The 15,646-nt window shown below is 35.9% G+C and overlaps 2 protein-coding genes across 2 annotated transcripts; both read right to left on the bottom strand.

Annotated features, from left to right (window-relative positions):
* Positions 1-6,397: 6,397 nt before the first annotated feature.
* Positions 6,398-7,438, bottom strand: LOC113285394. Its single transcript, XM_026534292.1, has 2 exons — positions 7,085-7,438; positions 6,398-6,973 (listed from the first exon to the last, which is right to left on the bottom strand). Exons 1-2 carry the CDS (start codon positions 7,307-7,309, stop codon positions 6,533-6,535), a joined length of 666 nt encoding a protein of 221 aa, XP_026390077.1. The 5' UTR covers positions 7,310-7,438; the 3' UTR covers positions 6,398-6,532.
* Positions 7,439-11,516: 4,078 nt separating this feature from the next.
* LOC113285393 lies at positions 11,517-14,193 on the bottom strand. Its single transcript, XM_026534291.1, has 8 exons — positions 14,041-14,193; positions 13,906-13,947; positions 13,531-13,639; positions 13,366-13,427; positions 12,715-12,981; positions 12,404-12,500; positions 11,925-12,033; positions 11,517-11,761 (listed from the first exon to the last, which is right to left on the bottom strand). Exons 1-8 carry the CDS (start codon positions 14,101-14,103, stop codon positions 11,683-11,685), a joined length of 828 nt encoding a protein of 275 aa, XP_026390076.1. The 5' UTR covers positions 14,104-14,193; the 3' UTR covers positions 11,517-11,682.
* Positions 14,194-15,646: the final 1,453 nt, after the last annotated feature.

Genomic DNA, 15,646 nt, shown 5'->3' with positions numbered 1-15,646 from the left:
TAATCAACTATGAAACTTCGATTCACGATTTAACAAATGGTTGGATTCTCGGATTTCAAAAATGATTTACGATTGGATTTACAATTTAAAAACGTTGGGGGAGGGAATGACTCAAAAACTATCCATGCATCTTACATCGTGTCAAGAGTTGGAGAATCATAAGCCCAACATTAACGGCCCAATTCCCCCAACGTGTTTATGGTTCTTCACATCAATCACCTGGTCAGTCGGCAGTCGTCAGTTTTGAATCAAAATGGTTCTTTGTCATACATACATCATTTGTTTCATTTCAGTCTCATCATACAAATTTATGCAGCTTGTTTGGTAATGTTCATGATTTAGATTTATATTCACTACGAATTTACAAGGGAGGAAACAAGGAGGAGGAGAAAGTAGACGTGCAGTCGACTGCATTGCATTTGGAGTTGATCGCGCAACAAATGAACACAAAGTCATCTGTATATAAACTAAATTAAAAAAAACATCTGGTAATAATACCCCAGTTGTGCCTGAACAGAATGCAGCAGCTGATGCATTTTTAAGGAGCTAGCTCTTAGTTTTTGACAACCATATGTTGTTCATTAGCAGACAACGCTTCCTTAAAAAACAATGTCAATTAAGAAGGGCTAATATGGCAGAATCAAAAAGCAACATTAGGCCATACCAATTTTTGAAGACAAATCAGAAAAAAAGAAAAAAATTCTCCATAATACATCCACAAAGTTAAACTACTTTCTACAACCAAGAAAGACCAGTAGAAAGAAAAAACCCCATTTGGTGTGATGCTACTACTACCATGGAGCTGTGGCAGCAGATCTGAATTCCAGCAAGTTAATTTATTTTTCTTCAATGTAGCTCCTCTCCATAATCTTCAGAGTTTCGTTTCTTGCTCTCGAGTCTTCGAAACAGCTTTCAACTTCTTCAACTCAGATTCTAACTCAGAAATCCTAGTATGAGTTATAGTTGCATTAACTTCTTTGTCTCTCCTCGTTGAAGTAGTTTCCTCTAATTTCAATCTAGCAACCTGTTCTTGTTCTGAAAGTGCTCTCAGAGTATCAAACCGCTCCCATATCTTGGTACAATCATAACCCATTTCATCGAGTTCTGATAGTTGTGCAACGTATTCCTCTAAATCACTTAATATCTCAACAGGACTAGTCAGGCTAACAAATTTCTGTGCAAGGTTGATGAACACTATATCTAACCCTACCTTGATACCTTCACGAATACCTTCACTGTACTTATCTAGAGGTTCATAGTGTGGGTTCTGAGGCATTACTGTGAAGAGATCATCTCTTAAACTCCTGCTCTCATTGTTAAGACAAAGAGATCTATGATGACCAGGTGACATTCTCACTCTCACAGCTGATGAAGATGAAGAAGAAACAGTAGTAGTCCTTCTTGTAAGAGCTTCACTGCAAGGAGGGACAACAGGCATTTTAATGGAGTTTTCTGGTTGTTTCAAGGGTGTTGGTTTTAGTGGTTTTGCAAAGGTGGTTTTGTGGATGAGTTTTATCGAAACAAAGGTGTGGGTGAGTGTGGTGGATTCAAGGAGAGTGAGGAGGAGTTTTAATGTTGTTGATGAGGACAATTCATTTGATTCCGTTCTGGGATTGTGTTGCTTTTCAATATTGAATGATGCATTGGGAATATATTCGCATTTTAAAGTAACTTGCAGATGAGTTTTGTTTTGTGTGATCAGTGGCATGCATGTACTATGAGTGAAAAACTGGATGTTGTAACAATATTGTCACACCGGCTCAACCATAGTATCGGAGGGGACTTTGGCTTGCATGATGTGGTCGTCTAAGAGCAACTGCAGTGGTGCGAGTATAACCAAAGATTAAAGAGGGAAAAAAGACCAAATTTTGGGTTTAGTCTGGTGTGTGACGCTACGGTGGAAAGACTAAATTTGGTCAGACGTATACTATACGTTCGCCTGGTGTGGGGCGTGGACTATACCAACGCCTGGTGTGGGACGGGGACTATACGTTCGCCAGGTGCAGGGAGATTCAAAAAAAAAATATTAAAAAAAAAAATGGGGCGGAGGTATTAAGCCCGCCCCATGCAATTTGAATTAGTTAAACAGTGGGGCGGAGGTATAAACCACGCCCCACACAAAAGAAAAAAAAAAAAACCAGGCGTGCACTATACGTTCGCCTGATGTGGGGCGTGGACTATACGTCCGCCTGGTGTTGGACGTGGACTATACGTCCGCCTGGTGGTGGGGCGTGGACTATACCAACGCTCGACTATATTTGAGTTTAATCTTGGTCCCAGACCAAATATACTCTGGATTTTAGTCGTCGATCAAAATTTGATCGATAGTACGTTCCACTACGTCTGTTCAAAAGACCAAATATTTGGGTTTAGTCGCCCACTGTGTACGCTCTACGGGATTGAATCCAAATAATTTCATTTCAGTCATAGTAGTGGTGGCATTACATGTTAGGAACTCAAAGTTCACCATAATTTTGGTATCATACAGCTACTTAAACAAAGAATGGGGAATCCAAAGTATGAAAATTAGGAACAGTAGCTTCCATTACGAGCATTCGACCCTCAATTTAATTTCAACATATTGACGGTAATTATGGTTTTCTTTTCATGTTGGGCAGATGCATGAAATTGGTTGGGAGAATCATAAGCCCAAATGAGGCCCAATTATCCCCAGTGTCTTTGCTCGTTCAAATCCAAATTTTTAATGGCAACCTTAAAAGGAGAGTTAAATCACATAACCTCGTAACTTTTGAATTTGCATGACTACTACTTGGCTGGGATAGATTTATTATTCAAAACTCTCAGCTACTCGTATTTATTTCTAGCATGTTTGTACTTGTTTGTTTAAGTCTTTTTCAAGTATACACCCATACATATTCACACGAACTATAATATTGGGCATACCAAAATCTTCCAAGGCATACTGAATGAAGACAAAAAAGGTTGTGAAATAGCAAAATCAGATAACCCCTTAACCCAAAATTTTTTTAATGGAAAATCTGCCCTTTACGTATTAGTGTTAAGAATCTTGATTAGTGATTAAATATTTTGTTTAGTGATTAAAATAATTTTCAGAATTATAAGAGTTGTTTAGATGAAAAATTTGAGGAAAAAAAATCAAAGTTTTGGTTTGGTTAAGAAGGAGAGAAAGAGAAGGAGAAAGTGAGAAAATTATAATTCTTGATTCAATGGAGGATGAGGAGGGTCATATATCATCTAAAAAACCTAGAAAAATACACATCAACTACACCAATGATTCCCAAATGGCTGATTTCGTAGATTATGAGAATGATTTTACACCCACTCAAACTCAAGCTCAAACTCAAACACAAACTCAAGATGATTTTTATGAGCCAAATCCTGATGATGAAGACATTGATGAGGAACCCAATGCTTTTAATACACATGTACACTTATATCCTATACTTAATCTCACTTCTATAGCTCTCAGTTATCAAAAGTTAGGTTTTTTGAATCATGGTTCGGCGAAACAGGTTGAGGTTCGGCTCACATCTATGAGCCGAATCTACCAATTGATGAACGGTTCGGCTTACTGAATCTGTTTACTGCATGCGGCGAACCTATAATTTCCAATTCCAACCCTTTTGCTAGACACTAGTTCGGCTTATATGAAAGTTTCATAGTAAGCCGAACAACATCCTGAATAGCCCGGAATAGAATCATTACTAATTCGGCTTACATATCCAAAATCGTATGTGCCGAACATAATTTTCTAATTTCTGGGTTGAAATATTGTTACTGGTTCGGCACATATGGAGAATATCGTATCAGCCGAAACCTCTTATGTTCAAGGTTCGGCACATAATATGATTATCGTCTGAGCCGAACATGAATTTGTTAATTTTTGGGTTAAAATATTGTTCGTGGTTCGGCACATATTGAGGATATCGTATAAGCCGAAACCTGTAAATGTTTATAGTTCGGCACATAATGTGATTATCGAGTGCGCCGAACCTGAAGGACAAATGATTCGGCGCGTAACTAACATTAGAGGATAAGCCGAACTCTATAAATTCGGCGCATAACTGTTAAGCTATTCATTAAAACATGAAATTGAAGGTGTCCATAACCCAATCCAAGCACCATTAAAAACAAAGTTCAGGAACTAAAAGCAAAGGTGTTTGCAACACCATAAAAGTGTACTTAAAACTTAAGAAAAAGTGTACCATAAAAGTGTACCATAAAAGTGTACATAAAAGGGCATTTAACCACGACCCCTCTTCTTAGTTGCACGACCACCTCTTCTTCCACCTTGGTCTTCATCTTCCGACGCATCATTACCGGGTTGGACGGTAGCACCACCTTGGCTTGTACCTTCACCAACTTGTCGAAACCTCTTAGTGGTAGGCCTTTGTTCAGGTTCCTCGGGTCCTTGTCCTTTGTTGATGATTGCATCCCACTTGTTGATGAGGTATTTTTGTTCTTCCACGGTCATTGGTGTTTTGCAACCAAGTTTGGCCTTCATTTTTTTCAACATCTCCCTACCCGCGGCAACCTATTTTTTCATTTATCAACAACTTATAACCATGAGGTTGTGTTTCTTGATGAACTTCTTGATTATCATCAACTTCTTCATCTTCAGCTATTCATTCTTCTTGTCTTTCAATTCTTACTTGTTCAGCTTCTTCTTCTTCTAAAACTCCTCCTCTACCTCCCGCTCCCAATTTTTTCTTACCTCCTTCTCTAGGATCGGGAGTTTTAGAAGTAGAAGGTGTTGCCTCCATCTTCTTCCTCTTTGTAGCTGCATTGGTCCTGACACAAGTATGAAAGTTATAAGACTAATTCGAACAACAAAGAGATTTGGAATGCCAAAAACTTGTAAGAAAATAAGATGGCTCGGCTTACCCTAAATAACACATATGAGTCGAATCATGTCTTGAAATTTTTATTAGTTTACACAGAGAGTGGATCGGCTCATTCCACAGAACAATTATAAGACGATCCTAAATATTCGGCTCACAACCGATACCGTCGAATAAGCCGAATCTATGATTATGAACTCAAATATGTATTTTAACAATGATATTCGGCGCAACCCTAATACTATCGAATAAGCCGAATCTAGACTTATGAATCGAAACCTTTATTCCGCGCAAAACTAATACAACCATACAAGTCGGTCCTAAGCACATGCAAAAATTCTGAAATTCAAACAACAATTATTCGGCACAAAACTAAAACTACCATACAAGCCGATCCTACGCACATGCAAAATTTCTGAAATTCACAAAACATATTCGGCACAAAACTAACACCATCGAATAAGCCGATCCTAAATATAAGTCTCTGTGTCACTAAGTTCGGCTCAAAACGGATTTCAGATATACGCTGAGTCGTTCATATGCACTTTCAGGATTCAGTTTCAAGAACAGCTCGGCGCACATCTAAGATTTGTATTGCGCCGAACCATACGCTGTAACCGCCGTAGAAACATGATTTTGACGAATTAAATCAATCAAACCAATCAAAAACATCAAATACGAGATGGGTTTGTAAAATTAACCTTCTTATTCTCATTTCTGGAGTTGGTTCTTCTTCAATCTCTTCTTCCGGTTGATTTTGTGGTTGATTTTGAGTTTCTTCTTCACTCTCTAAATCTTCTTCTTCTTCAATGGGTTGTTCAATCGCTCGATTAGAACGAGATACTGGCTTACGGCGAACCATTATATAGATGAGTTTAATCGTCGACTAAATTTTCACGAATCGACGATTAAATTTCGGCGATGATACGATGAAAAAAAAAAGGAGAAGGTGGGTTCGGCTGTGGGGGATGAGGAGGAAGAAGAAGGGGTTGAAACTGATTTTATATTTATGATTATAGATTTTTGTATTAGGGTTAGGGATACATTAATAGTAATTTAAAGGATTTAAGGACATATAGGTAATTGAACCACCCCATAGGGTATCCCTTACAAGGTCACCCAAGTTAGGACTAATTCTTTGTATGCCTTGAAAATTTTTGGTATGCCTAATATCATGGTTCATTCACACCATCATAACTGTAACCTAACCATATGCATTCATTGCAAACCCACCAAGCACCATCAAGATACACTTAAGACACTTAACCATAATAATTTTGGTCGACAGTGTGCATGTACTACCCAGTATCTAATTAGATTACCCAACTTCTTTTCCTTCCTCATGCCAGTTTAAGCTACCTATCATTTAGGTAGGACTGAGATTTCATAGACGCATTATGCCCGAGAGACATATTGTGGATGTCAATTATGCATATACTCTCTCCCAAGTCCCACCTCAAAGACATCTTATTTTGAAATTAAGACCTACCATGCAACAACAGCATGATGTGTCCATACTTCGACATTTAACTCCAACCAATCCTCTTTTGGTTTTTCTTTTGAGGAAACTAATGGAAAAAAAAATGGTGATTTAATTTATAACTAGGCAGAGGATTTTAGAGAAAAGATGATACAATTACTATAAAAATATATTTCAATCCTACATATAGATTTCAGATATAATTATTAAGTTTGTAATACATATCCGATTAACCTTTGGAACTAAACCTTGGCTTAAACAGATTGATCATAGGACTGTGGTGATCAGGGGGGTGAATGAACTTGCAATTAGGACAACAAGGAGATGACTTGCTAAGCATAACCAACATATGACATCTCATGCAAGCAGCTGCAACCATCTCTCCGTCCTGATCAGTATTGAATGACATCCACGAAGGACGTCGCCTTTTAACTTTTACTACATCATTGTTGGCGTCTTTGCTCTCATTTTTCTTCTCGGAACAATTGTGATCAGTTGCGGTTGTCTTAAGGGACTCATATGGAAGTAAATTAAGTTCAAGGTCTAAACTCAATTCTAACCTATCTGATGATGAACTTCGCTTCTTTATTGGATCTTTGTTACATGCAGTAGTAGTAGTTATGATCTTCTCTAGGTTATTCTTGCTGTTGTAATGTTGTATATTCTCTGACTGCATAGAAAAATACATATTATTAGTAGTCAATTAATGGATGAAAATATTAACCATACAAATGTACAATATTTTCTTCGTGTACAAATCCAGTGCATTATATTAATTTACCTGATTTTTCCGATCATCTGAGGGGTTTTCAAGGCGGAAGAAATTGATATACTCATCAAAGAACAATGATTTTGTTGATGGCTTTTGATTACTATGATCAACTTTAGATAACTTTTTGAAAAAGTCTTCTTCTGTTCCTACTTCTTGAATATTATTATTGTCTTCCCATCTTCTCTTCTTCTGTGAAATTATCTCAAACTTTAATTGTTCTTGAAATGAAACCATGGTTACTTACTCAATGTTTCTTCTCTCAAGATTTGATGATCAAATAAATGTGTAGGGTGGTTTCATTCATGGAGAGCTCTAACTATATATATACACACCACAAGAGAGTTGAACCAACTAGATAGCAATGAAATCTGAATGAAATAAATTTTGAGCAATTAATAATGGTTGAGTATACATTTAAGGCGCCCACATCTCTATGACGTGCCCTATAATAACTCCAACTTTGGCTTACCTCAACCTCTCTTTTTAATTAGTTAGGAATAGTAATTAAGTTACACGACTAGTATTGAATGCTATTTTCAAAGTAGCAGCTTAACAACATACATTACACGTTTCGAGCCTTAATTGATTTCAACCAATTTTGAACCCATTTTGATAAAACTTCGACTGAGTACACAAAATGTAAAGACGGTCCTGAGTTCGTTTTTTTTCTTTTGACGGTTTATTGGAGAAGTTTCTTTTTGCGGCTTTCACTCGGTTCCTTTGTGTTTTTATTGCACAATGCTTTCTATATTATCTGTGGAAAGACATGTACAAGCAATTCTAGGTAGGCCAAGTGGGCAACAACAATTTTGCAGTTGTTGGTATTTGGTCGTACGTTTTATTGGTGTAGGGTGAGTAATGATGCAGTGCAGGATAAGAGGGATGTGCAGTGTAGGATAAGTTGTATATTAAAAGAGTGTCTTCTCTCACACCTGCTAGCTTCTTAAAACTAGTAGTATATAACTAGATTTTGGCATGAAGCGATTTATGATTGTAACTATCTATCTACTCCCTCCATCCCTATTATATAGGCGGAGAAATGAGTTTCTCTTAGAATAAGAAATTTTTTTGATTTCCTACATTTTCATCCTTCTTCGTGTTATATCCTTTGTACAATTTCAACACTAGAAACATTAACTTAATTGTGGTGATAACTACCTATAATAAATAAGGTTAATATATGAAAAAAACCCATCTGGGAATTGAAAGTATGCCTATCTAATGAGACTACAAATTTTTACAACTCCCCCTTTGTAATAGAGACGGAGGAGTAGGAGTAGTTAGCTAGTTACTAGTATATCGGCAGAGCATGCATGACAAATGCCAAGAGAAAAAATCCTAAAACAAGCTAGCCAAAAACCTTAAAGAGCAGTTATTACAGGCGGTGACGTTTATCCATACACTTCTTCCAACTTCCATGCATGTAGACGAATTAATGTGGAGTAGTAGTAGTAGCAGTAAAGAGATGTGGTTGTTTGATTAAATGTGTTATAATCAATGAGGGGGTGGAGGAAGAGCTAGCTTTTAAAGCTTTTAGTTTATTGCTGACCTAAACTTGGAAAAAAGCAGTCTCTCTAGGAGCTACCTATATGTATGTGTATAGTAGTTATTGTTGATGAGCAAGTTTCCAAATTCCAACCGTGTACAGTAGTTATTGTTGATGAGCAAGCATATGTCATACGTTTCTTTTCACACATGCTTAGCTAGAATGCAGTCTAATAGTGAAACTGTTAGAGCCTGTTTAACAACCTGAAACAAAAATTAATTTCAGAAATCAGAAGCAAAGTTTTCATTTTGTTGCGTTTAAGTTATTCTGAAATTTGATTGTCGAACTAACTTTTCATTCCGAGCAAAAAAAAAGTATCAGATTACTGTAACTGCGAGAGATGATCATATAATTATACTACTATTCATTTTTTTGAAACTGGCTAAATTTCGGTGGATAGTTCTATTGCATTTCAGATATTGAAATCAAGTCTCAAATCTTCACCATACTTCATAGTTATCAACATTTATTGACATCCTTGGTTCACTCGCATTATATATGCCAACTACTTATTTCTATATATCAATCTCCAGATAACAATGGATTCATGACAATATTATATACTACGATGCCATTGTCATTCATTTAATGTCTCTCTTTCAAGGTTGTAAGTAGCTAGAGTTGTTTATCCGTGGTGTCCACGTTATTCAATCCTATTGAAATTTTGTACGGTGCCTTTATTGTGTTCATGTTGAGCCTTGACTGGAATTTTGAATTTTAGACTGATAGGCCTTGGTGTATTAAAATCTTTAAAGGGGATGATAAATTGTGTTAGTGGTGTTGTATGTTGTCTGTGTAAAGACAGAATCCACGGAAAACCACTTAGTTCTTTTTTCGAGCATTGTCAAATTTGGTAGATGTCAAATGTGCAAAAAATTGGCAGTGAAATTTAGCATTTGCACAAAGTGTGAGCGTGATAAAAGATTCGCAAAATGGGTCATTTGTCCAAATATTTTTTAAACATGGTTCTAATGGACGAGTAAAAATTAGTAGGGTGAAATGGACACAAAAAAAAATAGCAAAGATGAAATTGGATTCATCCTGGCTTAAATTTAAAAAATAGCGAGGATGAAACTAGATGCATCCTGATGTAAATTGAAAAAAAAGAAAAAATGTTTGAAAATGGGTAGGATGAAACTGTTTACATCCTGGCTATTTTTACATTTTCATCTATTTAAACAGTATCAAATTTTTACATGTCTTTTTCACCCTAAATTATCGTTTTTGGATTAATTGACCAATTTTGTGTAAACGATTTGGACCCAGTTTTAATATGCATCTGATGATGGGGTTCCTACTTTAATCTCCCCCATTGATAAAGCTCATTTTAAAGTCATTCAAAAAAAAAAAAAAAACGTTTTCCTCGCAATTAAAACCATACCTCTTGGCAAGCAGGGCTTGGGAACCCCGTTAATTTGTCATTTGCGTTCACTTAAAGTGAGCATGACTAAATAGCATTATGCATTCATCTTGCCAAGCCAAAACAAAATATTTGATCTAGCGATATCACAACTAACTATTTTGAAATATGGACAACATTTACCAATTTAGTGAACTTCAGCAAATCTTTTATTTTACAAATGCGGATATATGATTATGTTACATGCGGACTAAATTTTGAAGAGGATGCTCTATCGCACTTCCGATATAATCAACTCTAACATAGCCACCATTCTTACTCGTTATCAACATTTATTGACATCCTTGGTTCACTCGTGTATATCAACTACTTTTTTTTTAGATATTTCGTTAACTGGACGTTATGTCTTAAAAATAACTATGTCCGTCATCTTTCAGGAAACAGTAATGCATTCATGACAAACACTACTACGTCATTCATTTAATTAATTAATGTCTCTTTCTGCATTTTTCAAGGCTGTAGCTAGGGTTGTTTAACCGCAGTCTCTCCACTTTATTCAACACTATAGAAATTTCTATGGTGGCTCTATTATGTTCATGTGGCTTTGACTTGAATTTTGGATTTAGATTGTTGCGTGTTGGTGTAATTTGCATGTGTAGGAAGGTCCACAATGTAGCCAAAAAAGAAAAAAAAACGAACTGACTTTTAAACCAAGCATAGTGGCCAAATTTGGCCGGCTGCATACATTAAGTGCGAGCCTCGCAAAGTATGCCTCTTGACTTGCGAACCCCGTCTGACGACACCGCTAGATCCATTAAATTGGTAACTCTCCATGGTTGGATTTGATCCATTATAATGGTAACTTTCCGTGGAATTTGGTTAGCAGTCGTGTTCTAATGCCCAGCTTGCAAAACCAAAGCCGAATCTTTTATGGCCGCATTCACCATCGTCGTCGACGTTGCTCTAGAGATGAAATGTCAAGGGCCTACTGACTGCCGGCATAAATGACAAAAGAGAAATGGGCCTGATGAAACATGACTACGGGCCTAACCATTATTTTTTTTATATTTGGAAATTTCTCTGTTTCTGAAATTTTATTTAAACCGAAGCTAAATCAGATGTTCTCTCTAATTCAATCTCCCCTCGTACCTTCTAGCATGATTGATCCCAGAAACCAGAGGAAAAATAGCAAATACTCTGGGGAACGTCTTGAACTATGGCTTAAGTAATGCTATAGACAAGAGCATTAAAAGTTGTACGTTTTACATCAATATTTCTTTAGCAACTGTAGCTGCTTGTGTTGTGGTTGATGCAACCCTAAGAGTCTGGATGTATTTTCATCCACCTACTACCCCAAAACCACCACCCACCGGCTCAGTGGATAGTAATAATGTTTCCGAACAAATTAAGGTACATTTTCGATGCATTAAAATTTTCAAAAAATCATTGAAAACTTGGAATCATAGAATAATTTTTGGGTATTTGAAGAAATTCTTGAAATTTTTCAATTTTATGACAGCTTGTTTTCGTATTCGTGTACTTGATTTATAATCTCTGCATAGAAAACTCTGAAATTCTGATAGTTTAGCATATATGTACACATGAGGAATAAGCAAAACAGGAATCAAAAACTTTATTACAGACAGTCATATCAAAAACTAAAGAGAAAGCTCGAAGCGAGAAACGACAAAATAACATACATTATTCATGAATCAGTGCATCGTTTATCAGCTTCACTCGGAGCGTCAAATATATCAGCACAATAGTTCCAATGCTTGACCTGCAAAATAAAAATACAGATCAGCTTTCATAGACATCAGCGAAAATTTACGGTGCTGGTGCAGAGCGGAACAGGACATGATTCTCTTGCATTTACAAGTTCTCTTGTAAAATGTGTTTGGTATGGCTTAGACAAACAAGCTTATTTGTATTGGAATACTTACAATGTTGAGAAAAGAAAAGCAACTCTTCTCGAGTTGAATGAAGCACTGCGTTTATACCTCCCGCATCTATTCTTAGGTGTATCAGGACCCCTCTCTTGATTTGACTTGTCTGTTCAACATTTCAAAGGAATAAATAAGGGGTCTAATCAATCTAGTAAATTCTTGACAGTGGTATATTATCATACGCTCATCATGACCGCTTAACAGAAGAAATTCAATGCAATTACAGCTGTACTAAAATTGCGACCATGTGTCTGCAGAATTAACAAACAGAAGATATATTTCAGACTCAACTGAAAATAGTCATATAGTGTGTGGTACTGGTTGACATGGTACCAAGTTATATGAACAGCTACGCATGAGTAAGATATTGTGGAACACTCAACAGACATCATATCTCAGATTCCATCGAGAAAATTTGACAGAAGTACTAGTCACGAAAATGAGGCTAATTTTAGGCTTTCACAGAGGTAATGTACCTTTCGAGGAGCACTTCAGTTGCATACTGAAGTGATTCATGAGAGCCTGTGTGATTTTTCCACCAATTTCTAGGCCATTCATCCAGCGTGAAACTCTCTGCAGTGTGCCATAACATTATCCAATATCAAAAATTAATGGAATTTAAAGAGGAAACTAAAAGCTTCCATCGACTAAAACAACAAAAACAATGTCTCTGGTAGAGTGTCCTCCTTGTAGTCCAATAATCAGTACCAACTCTCATAAGCATAAGAGTTCTGATAGTCAAAACATCATCGTGATATAATTTAAGCGTGAGTGAGTGATATCATACCTCGGATGCTCCCTCACTTTCTGTCGACTCCCCAACAGTTCCATCATAAGTTTTAGGTGTTTCTGTAGTTTCGTTATCAATGTCTACTTCCAAGCTGCAATCAGAATATTCTAAAATGCTGCAAGTCTTGCAATCCCACTCTGCAACCAAACACATCGGGCTCTGTTGAGGAACTTGCAAGTAGTTCATGAAAGCTTGTTCTGTTGGACACTTAGAAACCGTAATTCCATCATCAGGCACCACCGAGAAATTATATACGTTTTGGCCCTGCAACCATACAATATACATAATGCTTAACTACAGTATCTCAACTTCTAATTTACCCAACATGAGAAGTTTGTAAATCAGATCCAACTCAAGGTTGAATTGCTTGTCATACAGAATTGAACAAACAGATAGTGAAACTACAATCTTATAATCAAAATTCTGTAACGTCTTTTAATATCAAATTTTCATGTTGCCCCGTATTTCACCCCATCACAGTCATGGATACGATACACGCAATAAAGGTTCGCAATAGAAAATGAAACTACAATGTTCAAGTTTTTCACCCACATTCTAAGTACAAACAACTAGCCAACCCAAACAAACTAAACAATGTAACTGAAACTAAATAGATCTGGCACAATACTACAAACAGGATGAACTTACATGTGAACCAGCATTCAACATCACCGCGGGGAAGGAAGAATTTTCAAGAACAGGCAACACATCTGAGAACAAACCAAGAAAGCATATCAAAATCCCAACCAAGAAAACGTATCAAAATCCCATAATTATAGAAAATTCGGAACAGATGATTTAGTACTCCGTTACCTATACAGTAATGTTGATTATCCTCAGCATCATCAAGACTTGGATTCACCATTTGAAAGCATGAAGAATCATCAATTCCATCCATAATTCCTTCCAAGTACGCTTTCCCCTGCAATAATATTTCAGTTATACATCATTTTCAAAGAAACAAATTGAAAATTCTCTCAAACCCATTCTTAATTCTCCTATTAATTGCTCAAACCCTTGCAAAAATTTGATCTTTAAGCTCAAAAAAGAAGAAAAAAAAATCAAAACATTAAAAAAAAAAAAAAAAACACATAGAAAAGAGAAGAACACTTAAAGATTGAAATGAAACCCCTTTGTTTGCATTACAAAATTAAGTTTAATAAGATGAAATTGAGTAAGAAACCTCACTTCTTTACTGAGACTAACCGCCATTACAATGCCTGTGAGGACCTGAAGAGTGAGGAGAAGGTTAATTTTAGAGACAGAAAGTAAGGGTTTGGTAAGAAATGCAGGGTTTTTATAAACAGGCTATTATTATTCTACATGTGAATGAGTAAGATCCAAGAAAAATCTGTGAATAAGTAAAAGCAACAGAGAAGATTTCATTGAAATTTTTGATTTCTATATAGAAAAAGGAAAGAAAGAGATGAAATATTGAGTTGGGGTCACGGACTCACGAGTGGAGTCTTCTGTTTGAAGTGGCGCGTTATAACCGAAGATGATGATGAAACATACTACAGTCGCAGCACAACTCAAGTGATAATGACAACAATAACCACGGACAAGATCGATTATGACAAATCACTTTTACACCATACGAATAAATATACCGTCTCCGTTCCACTTTAGATGATGTTGCATGTTATAGAGTTTTTCAAGCAGATTAAGAAACATCAAAGAGAATAAATTTTTTCCAAATCTACCCATATTATTGACTTCCTAAAAATTTAAACCTCGTAAGTTTTAGTTTCTAGATTAGAGTGTTTTACATTAGACAGACCAAATATTAGATTGTGTTGCGATTGTAGTATGTTTCATCACCATCTTTAGTTATATATATTCTCATAAAAATATGGAATGAATTTAAGTTTTAAATTGAATTAATTACCTCTCACTGATTTCTAAGAGAATAAATATTATGGTGTGTTCCAAAGCATGGGTAAATCAGTGAGAATCTGGAAAAAATAGCTAAACCATCATCTATTTTGGAACAAAAAAAAACCCTAAAACGTCATCTAAAATGGAAGCTTCATCACTAGTTACAAGAGATTTGAGCAAATCAGTCCTACTTTTGAAGCATTTCTTTCTATAGAAGAAAAACAAACTAAATGGTTGGAATTGAATTCCGAGAAAAACCATCTCTCTTCCGATTTAATCGGATCTTATTCATACTTGTATTTGTCTTACTCCGGTAATCCTTCTCTTTCTCTTGTCGGATTTCTCGGTATTGTACTTTGTTATGTTCTTGTTACTTTGTATTCTCTTATTTTCGATCTGAAACTCATTGTAACCTTGTCCCATTAGTGAAAAGGTTCCTTGTTAAAGAAAAAAAAATGCGGAGATTTCAATTATCTTGAATTGACTATGAAATCATTAAGGTTCTGTTAGAGGGTTGAATACCATGACTTGTCAAAAAAATATTTTCGTCATTGTATCTCGTTATTTGCAGTCTGATTTTGTGCATTCTTTTCTATGTGATATATCTCGAGTTTTACGTTAATAGGTAGTTTTGAAATTGGAGATAAGATTCGTAACAAGTGTGATGGTGTGATCAGTCTTTTAAATATTTACTCAATCAAATAAAAATACCAACTTTATAGTGTAATATAAAAGTTTTTCTTTTTTTTCAAATAACAAAACTTTACTAATTAAGAAGACAATAATATGACCAAGTTCCTGTGGAGGAAAATATGGAAAATGAAAGATATTCCAAGAATCAGATTAGTCTTTTGGAAACTAACTCAGAAAGGGCTCCCAACTAGTAGCATACTGGCGGCACATATATCTTCTATCGATCCAGATCGCCAGTCGATTAGGAAATATTTGCAGTCGATGCCTTCTAATGATAATCATAAAGGACTCCATACCCAAATTACAAAAATTAATAAACTCAACTAGGCTTCGATAAGTTCATATTAGATAATCTTTA

Source organism: Papaver somniferum, chromosome 6 (assembly GCF_003573695.1).
Source record: "Papaver somniferum cultivar HN1 chromosome 6, ASM357369v1, whole genome shotgun sequence".
Taxonomy (NCBI): Eukaryota; Viridiplantae; Streptophyta; class Magnoliopsida; order Ranunculales; family Papaveraceae; genus Papaver; species Papaver somniferum.
The sequence above is the reverse complement of the archived record's forward strand: the minus strand, read 5'-3'. Positions and strand labels throughout refer to the sequence as shown.